The 12,414-nt window shown below is 45.4% G+C and overlaps 1 protein-coding gene across 1 annotated transcript in view; it reads right to left on the bottom strand.

The window, feature by feature from the left end:
• Nucleotides 1-12,414, bottom strand: part of aqr (aquarius intron-binding spliceosomal factor) — a 63,662-nt gene that overhangs the window by 3,473 nt on the left and 47,775 nt on the right. Inside the window, exons 32-33 of the mRNA XM_023994981.2 lie at nt 4,353-4,438; nt 455-569 (exon numbers count right to left, since the gene is read on the bottom strand). Coding sequence (XP_023850749.1) covers nt 455-569; nt 4,353-4,438 — 201 coding nt within the window. The remainder of the gene's footprint in view (nt 1-454; nt 570-4,352; nt 4,439-12,414) is intronic.

The raw sequence follows: 12,414 nt of genomic DNA, 5'->3' as shown, positions 1-12,414 counted from the left end.
TATGGGTTGGGGTAGCCGTCTAGCAATATCCTGGAGGGGGTATGGGTTGGGGTAGCCGTCTAGCAATATCCTGGAGGGGGTATGGGTTGGGGTAGACTGGCTATCTGGTGACCTTTGGGGGTTAATAACAGACTGTTCCCCCCTGTCTGTCACAGTCCACCTATACCTGAATGGCGTTAACTGACTGGGCCGGTGGGTAAGAGGCTGGATAGAACGAGAGGGGGAATTCAGACAGGCAGGATTAGGCTGCAGTGGGGATGAAGGGGCATGTACTATGCAGGAGCTGGAAAGGGTACGGCATAGAAATGTCTGTGAGAGAAAGTGTTTGAGTCAAAGTGTTTTGCGTGTAGTTGTGCATGTGCCTGATAGTGTGCATGTCATACAACACATATTCAAGCTTGCATGGGTGTATTCGTTTGTCTCTGTGTGTGATTGTGCAAGTGTGTGTACTCACAGGCTGTCCCTGTGTGTAGTATTCATTGGGTCTGATGTGGAGCTTCATGGGTCTGGCAGTGAGCTGGTTGAAGGCAGGGCTCAGCTCAAAGCAGTTCTGGAACAGACTGACCCGTCAAAAGTATTTAGAGCAGTACTGCCTAGTACATGGCTCCTACACAGTTCCATCCTGTGAAGAGGGAGCGGGGGCGAGAGAGAAATGACATTTTAGACCACTTAGCGCATTTAGCCTATAAATCACAAGCTTATACACTATCTACACAGCCCTTCCACTCCCAAAGCAAGTGGGTGAGAAAAATATTGGAAAGGAGCGAATTGGAAAGGAGCAAAAGGGACAGAGATGAGAGCAGGAGTAGAGAGTCTTTAGAGAAAGATAAGGCGGTGAAGGTGAGGAGAAATACAAAAATAGAGAGGGAGGGGCGGATGGCGAGAGGAGAAAAAGCAAAGGGCAAGGAACGAGAGGGAGAGAAAAAACAGCGAGAGGAGCGACAGACAAAAGAAATGGGCAGAGGGGCGAGGAGATAGGCTACTTTCTTTCCAGACAGTGGAATTAAAGGATTAGCAGGAGGGAGAGGGGAGTCTGGAATCTTCTCCGTTTCCCTGGCTGTAATACAGCCGTGCCGTAGTGGCGTGTTTAATAAAATATTGTTTACAGGCTGCTATACTCTGCTAGTCCTGGTCCCCAGGGAGGAGCCAGTGACATTATGGGATAGATACATGCCTCATTTATCTAAGCAGCCATGATAAGACAGCGCACATTAGCAGCACAATATTTCATTCTAATTTCAACTTCTGGACTATATGGGTAAAAGCAGGGAACCAACTGTTTACAATGGGCTGCTGGTTAACCATTATGTTACAACAGCAGGTTTATCTATTGTAGTCAGACCTTAGCGAGGCAGTAGTTCAACCAAGACAAAGGCAGGTAGTTCCAGTCCAAGTTACAGGTAGAAAAATCTAATGACTGTATAACAGCTGACTAATACCTTCTCCAGCTCAATGCGGATCCTGTCAACATGGGCCGAGGTGAAGGCTTTTGCGTGGGAAGGAAGAAGATTGCTCTGGCTTATTCAAGGAGCTCTGGTGAAAACCTTTGTCTCCGTGTGCAAAAGCGCTACACACAAAACGTACATTCATACGCAGACAAGACGTGGAATGAACACAAGTAGACCACGAGATGACTCTACACTTGTGTGTTTGTATGGTGTGCTGTGTTAAACTGTGTGTCGGCGTGTGTGTGAGCGTACTAGTGTGTGTGTGTGTATAGTAATCTCTTTAATTAACAAGGCAACAACAAGTGAAGAATGTGGACCATGGAAAAGCTACCTAAAAACACATCACTGCCACAGAAACAAACCACAAGAGCAGCGCTCCAATCAGCAAAGAGCCTGACAAGAGAGGAGCCAATCAGAAGCAGGGTAGGGGACGCCCACCTGGGTGGTTCCTTGACATAAGCAGCCACGTAGAGGGGCAGTGAGTGTCTGTGCCTGTCGAGGTGTGTCGGTCTCCCTGCATGTCTACTCTCTGGTGTGTCTGTGTTTCTGTGAACATTTGTGTATACCTGCACATGTGTGCTGTTGTGCGCCTGTCAGAGTGTGTCTGCGTCTGACCCGGTGTGTGTGTGTGTGTGTCCCAGTACATGCGTGCGTGTGATCCTGTCAAAGTGCGTCTGTCTATGTATGTGTCCCAGTGTGTCTCTCAGTGGGAGGGCTTCTCCTAGACTGTCAGACCGAGGGGTCAGCTTGTCATACGGTCAGTTGCATGGCAGCGGGCTGCTATGAGCAGAGTGAAGCGAGGCAATACCGCAGCGTGGGAGAGACAGCAGGGGGAATTTCCCATGAATCACTGCTTTCCCACCCATTCAGAAAGGCCACCAATATATGAATTAAGTTAGCACAATCAGTCACAGAGATCCTCTCTAGCTTGATGTATTTCTATACTCAAAACAGACAAGTAGGCAATGTTGTAATTGAAGTGGTCGTTTGAGAATTCATAGGGCCATGTTCAACAGTGGTTTAATGTCTATCATAGTATAAAGTAGACAGCCATTCAAAAAGAACACTTGCAATGTCGCATTGATGAAACGCTCATGTCTTGCAGTTACAATACAGCATTTCCTCTCCCCTTCAGTAGATAAAACACCTCTATTATGACCTAGAGTTAAAACCCACTCAACATATAAAGAGACAGAGAATGAAATGGGAATTAGGCAGAAGTGTGTAATCTCCTGTGTGAGACAAGATTAAATGGGAGATAGGCGAGAGGAGTGCATGCCTGGGTGCCGACAACATGACAAACTGGCGACTCTCCCTGGCCCACACGCACCACTTCATCACCAGCCCATCAATCTACTCCTTTATCAGACACACAGAGAAAAGGGAGTTTAAGTGTTTTTTTGGCCCTGGATTTATACACTTGCTGCTAAACTAGAAGAGGCTTCAAAAGAGAGGATGGCTTATTCATCCAGCCAAAGCTCCATTTGGAGACTTCAATTTCGGTCGGCCGTGTCGCGGCTCCAATGGAGTAGGCCTTCATCCATAAAAACACATTACACCAGCACACCCACCACTATATATCACAAGCAGAGGGAGAGTATGTGTACGCGTGGCCTGGTACAGAGAACTAAAATACTGTGGCAGTGTTTTGCCTGGTGTTTAATATGCAGCGTATTAAGGAAGAGGGGCTCGTCGGTATCTCACAGCAGCCTGGAAATGAAAGGTCTTTTCACTAGATATCAATTCAGAGAGGGAGAGAGAAAGGAAGGAGAGAGGGAGAGAAAAAGGAAGGAGAGAAAAGGAGGAAAAGGAAGGAGAGAGAAAGAGAGGGAGAGAGAAAGAGAGGGAGAGAGAAAGAAAGGGAGAGAGAAAGAGAGGGAGAGAAAGGAAGGAGAGAAAGGAAGGAGAGAAAGAGAGGGAGAGAAAGGAAGGAGAGAAAGAGAGGGAGAGAAAAAGGAAGGAGAGAGAGGGAGAGAAAAAGGAAGGAGAGAAAGGAAGGAGAGAAAGAGGGAGAGAAAGAGAGGGAGAGAAAGGAAGGAGAGAAAGAGAGGGAGAGAAAGGAAGGAGAGAAAGAGAGGGAGAGAAAGAGATGGAGAGAAAGGAAGGAGAGAAAGAGAGGGAGAGAAAGAGAAAGGAAGAAGAGAAAGAGAAAGAAAGAAGAGAAAGAAAGGGATGGAATGAGAAAGAAAGGAGAGAAAAAGAGGGATGGAGAGAGAAAGAAAGGAGAGAAAAAGAGGGATGGAGAGAGAAAGAAAGAGAGGGATGGAGAGAGAAAGAAAGAGAGGGATGGAGAGAGAAAGGAAGAGAGGGATGGAGAGAGAAAGGAAGAGAGGGATGAGAGAGAAAGGAAGAGAGGGATGAGAGAGAAACAGTAAGAGAACAAGAGTAAAAGTAGACGTGAAAAGGGAAGCGAAAGAGTAAGAGAGGGATAGAGACAGGGAGACTGACAAAGATGGTAAGAAAGAAAGAGTTCGAGATAAAGAGCAGAAAAAGACAACTTAACACAGGCGAGTGGTTACCAACAGGGCTCTCTGAACCTGTAATAGGCTGTTTTACAAAAAGCCTTTGATGGTAAAGCTGCTCTTTGTTCGATACTCTCACCCCAATCATCTTTACACAATGCTGCAGCTGAACTTAACAAAAAATGGTTAGTGCGGCTGCACGCTCTCCTTTTTTTACCTCCTCAAAAGCTGACTTCATCCACCCTGTGCGTGACATGAGAAATAAGTCTGCAAAGACCTAACCAACTTTTAGAAAACTCCACATTTATTCATACCAAGAGACTCTTTAAAAAGACCTATTTAAAAAATAAAATAAAGAAATAAGCTCCTCTGGGGGGTAAAGTGACTGGTGTGGTGGATTTCTGCATGTGTTAAAGTGTGTGTTGTGTGGTAAAGTGCCTACCTCAGATGTCCCACAGCTCTGGTGCGGACCAGTGACAGGATGATGTAGTCATTCTGCTGACCCTGAAACCTGTCCACCGTCGTCACCTAAAGAGGAACACACACATCCATTATTTAACACACGTCTTTAAATCAGGCCAATACCCGCAAGGCCGCGGGCCCGATGGTATTCCAGGGTGCGTTCTCAGAACAGCTGACAGGTATATCCACAGTAATTTTCAACCTCCACTTGTCTCAGTCTGTAATCCCCACGTTAAGATGTCCACCATCATTCCTGTTCCCAAGAACTCTAAGGCTTCATGCCACAATGACTACCGCCCTGTAGCACTCACATCTGTGATCATGAAGCGCTTTGAAAGGCTGGTTACGGCACACATCAACTCCATCATCCCAGACACACTAGACCCAGTCCAATTTGCATACCGCCCCAGCAGATCCATAGGCGACAATCTCAATTGCACTCCACACTGCCCTCACTCACCTAGATAAGAGGAATGCCTATGTGAGAATGCTGTTCATAGACTACAGCTCAGCATTCAACTCCAAGCTCGTCACCAAGCTCAGGACCCTGGGACTGAACACCTGCAACCTGGAATTCCTGACGGGCCAACCCCAGGTGGTGTGGGTAGGCAACATCACCTCCACCACGCTGACCCTCAACACGGGGGCCCCACAGGGGTGTGTGCCTAGTCCCCTCCTGTACTCTCTGTACAGCCACGACTGCGTGGTCACACACGACTCCAACGCCATGATCAAGTTTGCTGACGACATGAAAGTGGTAGGCCTAATCACCGGCGACGATGAGACAGCCTACAGGGAGGAGGTCAGTGACCTGGCAGTGTGGGACCGGAACAACAACCTCTCCCTCAACGTCAGTAAGACTAAGGAGACCACAGGAAACAGGGGGGGGGGGGGGCATGCCCCAATCCACATCAGCGGGGCTGCAGTGGAGCGGGCCGGTAGCCTCAAGTTCCTTGGTGTCCAAATCACTTAGTGGTCCAAACATGTACACAATCGTGAAGTAGGCGCAACAGTACTTTTTCCCCCTCAGGAGGTTGAAAAGGTTTGGCATGGGCCCTTAAATCCTCAAAAAGTTCCACAGCTGCACCATTAAGAGAATCTTGACTGGCTGCATCACACCTTGGTATGGCAATAGCACCGCCCTCGATCGCATGGTGCTACTACAGAGGGTGGTGTGGACAGCCCAGTACATCACTGGGCCAAGCTCCTTGCTAGGAAAGACCTCTATTTTTCAGGTGGTGTGAAAGGAAGAAACCGGAAAATCATTAAAGACTCCAACCACCCAAGCCATGGACTGTTCTCTCTCTGCTTCCACATGGCAAGCGGTACCGGTGCATCAAGTCTGACACTAACAGGCTCCTGAACAGCTTTCATCCCCATGCCATAAGACCACTAAATAGCTACACAGACTGAGTTGACCTTTCTATTTTATTCTTATTTATGTCTCTATGCACGGTCACAGGGCCCTACACACTAAGCACACTGATACTCCAACACACATACAAACACTCACTCCATTTCCTCATACACACATACTGACTCTACACACTCACTCATCATATACACTGCTGCTACCCTGTTTATCATATATCCTGATGCCTAGTCACCTTACCCCATACATATCTACCTCTATCGATCCAGTACCCCCACTGCACATTGTAAATATGGTACTGGAACTGACCCTGTATATCGTATGCTTACTTACTTTATCATGTTCTTATTTCTTATGTTTATATATTGTGTGTTTTTGTTCTACCTTGTTATTTTTAGTATTACATTATTGATTACTGCATTGTTGAGGTTAGAGCTGGCAAGAAAGGCATTTTACTGTACCTGTGCATGTGACAAAACAGGAAACAACCTGCAAAGTGCTAGCGCTGCGGTGGCTGGTGTGTTCTGCAGTAGATTAGTGAATGAGTGCATGTGTGTGTTGAGGATGGCCGGATTTAGTTCCGATGTTTACGAGCGAGAGTGTGAGCTGAGCTCCCACCCTAAAAATCCAGAGAGCAGCGGATCTTCTTACGGAGGCGGGAATGCTGTGTGTTGTTCCTGCTGTAATCATGCTGGGCCACATGGAGAGGCAGGGGGGTGTAATACGGTTTAGAGGGGCCCAGCCCAGGGTGTTTACCTACAGTACCCAGGCTGCTTACCTGGCCCTCACAGACTCAGGGTGACAACACACACACGATTTATGGCTGTTAAAGGAGGGAAATAGCCGGGATTTCTGAAGCCGAGGAATCGCGTGTCAGGCGAGTTGCTTTATCCCCGGCAATCCTGTCCTTATAAGAAGCACATTTCAAAGAATTCCTTTTTCTTGCAGTGAGGAAACAAGCTGATTTTGGGAGGCTTTATTGTCAGCCTTACGCAATAGTGTTGCATACAGTATCTAATAGGTTGAGCTGTTCAATAAAGTAGTTAATGACTTCAGTTTATATAGCTAGACCCAGGCTGTCTCAATCAAACCCCTCATCCATCAACCTACGCTTTGCGCATTGCAGACAGTTCAAGACCCTACCAGTGAACCATTCATGTTGACGAAGGGTCTAGGTGGTGAAGAATGCTAGATGGGTATCCCAGTAGCAAGAGACTGGTTTCTTCCATTCTCCTGAGTGGATCAATACGCCAGAGGGAAGAGAAGAGCCATAGAGCTCCAGAACAGAAACAGCATTAAATAAATCATCCTATCGTAGCCTTTTCTTTTGGTCTAATGCACTATTCATTGACTTGGGAGTCCCATAAGCCAAACCCCCCCGAGTCCCCTTATGGGAGAAAGGAAGGCCAGGGAGAGAGGGAGGTAGAAAAACCAGGAAGTGGACCAAAATGTATTTAGATCTCCCTGTTGCTATAAAGAACAGGTGCAGCACCAGAAGCAACAATGTCACTTTTACCACAGCGTGAGACTTCGAGATATGTCTGTTCAGACACTATGGTCAGTCGCTCTCAGGACCTCCCACCCACGTACCGGCCTACTGTTACCCCACAACACCCACCCACCCAATGGCATAGCCTAGTGGAAACTGAAGGGGCAAATATGCTGTGCAATTTCAGCCAAAATGCTTCACCATATTTTCCAGCGCAGAGCAACGGCTGAAACCTTTTATTTTTAGCTCTGGGAGAGAGAGAGAGAGAGAGAGAGAGAGAGAGAGAGAGAGAGAGAGGGGGCTAGATAGATTTCCCCAGGGCTTTTGCATTGTGTTAAGTTATTTATGTGAAATCTTCCAGGGAGGGAATTGCAGAGGTCATGACTTCATGGCAAGCAGCCAGGCACACATCCAAGGGTAGTGGGATCTGTTCTAGTGTGTACACACACACACACACACACACACACACTAGAATCCCTGACAGAAGACACCCGACCAGAAAGAAAAAAAACACTAGCTCTCTTTCTCATTACTGTCATACTGAATCTCAGCAGATGGTCACCTGATTCAAATATTCATTGTTGTATCTCTGGTCTCGCTCTGCTCTCCCCTTCTTTCCCTTTTGTTCATGTGCCTGTAGGTAACTACTGAAGACCGTAAGCAGGAAATTCCACAGTAACAGAGTGACACAGACTCATACGTACAAGGACAACTTTGAACAATTTCCACAGAACATGATGTATTTTTTACTTGAACAGTGAAGATGCAAATGTTGGTAATAGAATGATGACACCAACAGCACAATCCGGCTGTTAAACTTTGCACTGTTCTTCAAGTAGATGTTTTTTTGATGTAAAATGTTCTGTGGAAATTGTTAAAAGTAGTTCTTGTACATATAGTTGTATGGTTGATTAATTTAGCAACCAATGTTTTTTGTTTGACATACATTTTAAAGCGAAAAATCTGAGTCTCCGTGAAACTGTTTCCGGGGAATTGCCCATGCCTAATTGTTCCATCTTTCACTTGGTTGAGTGGGTTCCCAGGGCTATGCTGGGGGTAGTGAGAGGTCAGCGACCCACACAGAGGTGGCAATGGTAGAGAATTATAACCATCTTTATGACTCCGTCGTCCAAACTCTGAGTCCATCTGTATGAGTGTCCCTGTGTGTAGCAGCGCCCTAACACTGCTTTCAGAAAATTAACCCACCGGGAGAGAAGGGGAGATTGATTTCAGTGCAGGCTCCTAACATCCCTCCCCCTGTCATTCTCCCTCTCCCTTCATCCCTCCCTCCACAGCGTCATAGTGAATAACTAGGTGGACTGATTAACCTTATCGCTTTTGTTACGGGTTCTATCAATGTCAATCTAAATTAGCCCTGACCCACCTATGGATGTGTATATGAGCGCGATCGCTCTAAATCGAGTTTGCATTAATCAAACTCGATTTAGAGTTTGTGCATTAATCAAATGACCCCGTCACCCAGTTAAAGTAGTAGGTTAAACACAGGAAACGGCTTTAGTGTTTATAAAAATATCTATTCGTCACTGTAAATAATTTGTTCTCAACACTCACCTAGTTAAATGTATATATATTTTTTTAAATAAAGTATTTAAAGAGAGCACTTTAACATTTCCCCAGTAACTACAACAAGTCCTTAAAAATGCATAGTATGCTAAAAATTTGAGATATGTTAAACTTGCTACCGATGCATATGTATGTGAACAGTTCCTAAGACTCACTGTACTGTGGTCCACAGTGGAATATAGAGCTATTCAAACCCAGGGCCTTGAGGTGCGTAGCACAACACTGCAGATTTTCATCATTCACCTCTAACAAGGGATGGCTTCAGCCCCGGTTGGAACACCATCTGGCTAATCAGTGGCAGTTTCAGTTAACTGACTAAATAAAGGAAACACTTGATTAAATTAGGGATGAAGTATATTGAAAGCAGGTGCATGCACACAGGTGTGGTTCCAAAGTTCATTATGAAATTAACATCCCATCATGCTTAGAGTCATGTACAGTGCATTCGGAAAGTATTCAGACCCCTTGACTTAAAAAATAAATAATAATCTGCGTTGTCTTGGCTGTGTGCTTAGGGTCGTGGTCCTGTTGGAAGGAGAACCTTCGCCCCGGTGTGAGCGCTCTGGAGCAGGTTATCGTCAAGGATCTTTCTGTACTTTGCTCCGTTCAGCTTTCCCTTGATCCTGACTAGTCTCCCAGTCCCTGCCGTTGAAAAACATCCCCACATCATGATGCTGCCACCACCATGCTTCACTGTAGGGATGGTGCCAGGTTTCTTCCAGACGTGACACTCAGCATTCAGGCCAAAGAGTTCAATCTTGGTTTCATCAGACCAGAGAATCTTGTTTCTCATGGTCTGAGAGTCCTTTAGGTGCCTTTTGGCAAACCCCAAGTGGGCTGTCGTGTGCCTTATACTGAGGGGCTTCTGTTGGCCACTCTACCATAAAGGCCTGATTGGTGGAGTGCTGCAGAGATGGTTGTCCTTCTGGAAGGCCCCCCTCCACAGTGGAACTCTGGAGCTCTGTCAGAGTGATCATCGGGTTCTTGGTCACCTCCCTGACCAAGGCGCTTCTCCCTCGATTGCTCAGTTTGGCTGGGCGGCCAGCTCTAGGAAGAGTCTTGGTGGTTCCAAACTTCTTCCATTTTAAGCATGATGGAGGCCACTGTGTTCTTGGGGACCTTCAGAAATGTTTTGCTACCCTTCCCCAGATCTGTGCCTTGACACAATCCTGTATTGGAGCTCTACAAACAATTCCTTAAACATCATGGCTTGGTTTTTGCTCTGACATCATGGCTTGGTTTTTGCACTGTGGGACCTTACATAGACAGGTGTGTGCCTTTCCAAATCATGTCCAATCAATTAAATTTACCACAGGTAGACTCCAATGAAGTTGTAGAAACATCAAGGATGATCAATGGAAACAGGACACACCTGTGCTCAATTTTGAGTCCCAAAGCAAAGGGTTTGAATACTTATGTAAATAAGGTGTATTTTTTTGTAATACACTTGGAAAAAAAATAGAAAAACCTGTTTTCGCTTTGTCATTATGGGGTAGTGTGTGTAGATCGATAAGGATTGTTTTTTTATTTGATCCATTTTAGAATAAGGCTGTAACGTAACAAAAAATGTAGAGGTCAAGAGGTATGAATACTTTCCGAATGCACTGTATGTGTCCAAATCTGTGTTGCCTTACCCTCATGGGCTGTCCAAAGAATGGGTTTCGGTGTATTTACATGGTTTGGTGTGTGTGTCCGGGTTTCCGTTAGCCGGTAAAAGCCGTTTTTGGCCGATCTTTTTCTCAAGTTGATAAATAAAATAGGCAAATTGGCAATCCCATTGCAAAATAATGCTTTTTAGCCTATGAATTGATGAAAATACCAGTCGATGTAAATACAGCATATGCTCATCAGTCTATAGGTACATTTACATAATTTTGTGGAATTAAATTGCTGTGTATTTTCGGTAGTCGTTATGATTCTTATTCATCACACACGCACAGAATACAGATACAGAGCCTAGTTAGAGGAAAATCTGTCAGACAGCGTGAGAGCTGCTGCTGCTACAGCTTCTGTTGCTGCTGGAGTGAAACGTGCTTTTAGAAGCTCAATCATTAAGCAACAATTCTAAATGCAATCGCGTGCAAAAATTGTTTTGATGGCCACGATAAAAAATACCTACTATTTTATTTTTCAAACTGGTAATTGAAGCGCGTTTCCCATTCAAGTGCATAGGCAACGGTAGGCATGCATCAGCACGTCACACGACTTTGCAATGAGCTGGAGGCGGTACGCATTTTGAAAACATACCTAATTGTGTGAAATCGGAATATTTTACTTAATATTATGTCGTACCGTGCTTCAAAGTAGCCTAGTCAAAATCAGTTTCTATAAATGTGGAGGCAATTACTCTTTAAAGCATAGATGTCAGAGTCAAGGCCCGCGGGCCACATCCGGCCCGCGAGAAGGTTTTTTACGGCCCCTGGGATGATCTTGATTTATTATTAGAACCGGCCCGCAGACCGCAGCAAGCCGGCAGCCCGCAGATCTTTTACACGCACCAATACTACATTTCCCACAATGCAACGGTGACGCACCGAGCAGTAGGCTGCTTCATTTCAATATTTATTGGCACAGCAGTCGTCAGCATCACAGTAAAATTAACTTTCAGATACCCATCAAAAATGGCAAAACGGAAGGTGGACACTGAGAACGAGACGAAATGTTTCTGTGTGAAATGGCTTTTCTGTGTGACATTACGAGTCATCTGAATGCAATGAACTTGCAGCTGCAGGGTCGGGATCATGTCATCTCTGATATGTACAGTACAGTGAAGGCATTTAAAACCAAACTGACTCTGTGGGAGACGCAGATGCGGAAAGAAAATTTGAGCCACTTTCCCAGCTGCCAGACCATGAAAGAGAAGCTCTCTACCAGTGCGTTCCCGAGCGCACAGTTGGCTGATAAAATAGGTATGCTTGCCGCTGACTTTCGACGCCGATTTGCTGACTTTGAAGCACAAAAAAGCAGGTTGGAACTGCTCGGTAACCCATTTGCTGTTGACGTGGAAAGCTCACCACCAAACCTCCAAATGGAGTTGATTGACCTCCAATGCACATGATGCACTGAGGGCAAAATATGCGGCAGTGGGTGCTGCGGAGTTCGCCCGTTTCCTCCCCGACACAATGCCCCAGCTGCGCATCCAGGCTGCTCAAACGTTGTCTATGTTTGGCAGCACATACCTGTGTGAACAACTGTTTTCTTGATGAACCTGAACAAAACATCACAACAGAAGTCGACTTACTGCTGAACACCTCCACTCAATTCTGAGGATTTCCTCAGCTCAGAGCCTTACCCCGAACATTGATGAACTTGTGGAAAAGATGGGACACCACCAAGTATCACCCTCAACCTCAAACAAGTGAACATTACTGTGCAATCACATATTTAGAGTTTTTACTCAGTTCAAGTTTAAAGTTAAGTTTAATATTTGTTTTCACTGCATGTTACTTCTCCTTAAACAAAGTGTTTTTTGATTAATAGATTTTTGCACTTTATTTTATTGTATTTCAATCCAATTATATTTTAAAAATATTTCAGTTGAGTGGATGATAGAAAATTGCTATTATTGTTTTTTTCTTTGAAGTAAATTTAGCCCAC

This window comes from Salvelinus sp. IW2-2015, linkage group LG9, assembly GCF_002910315.2.
Source record: "Salvelinus sp. IW2-2015 linkage group LG9, ASM291031v2, whole genome shotgun sequence".
Taxonomy (NCBI): domain Eukaryota; kingdom Metazoa; phylum Chordata; class Actinopteri; order Salmoniformes; family Salmonidae; genus Salvelinus; species Salvelinus sp. IW2-2015.
The sequence above is the reverse complement of the archived record's forward strand: the minus strand, read 5'-3'. Positions and strand labels throughout refer to the sequence as shown.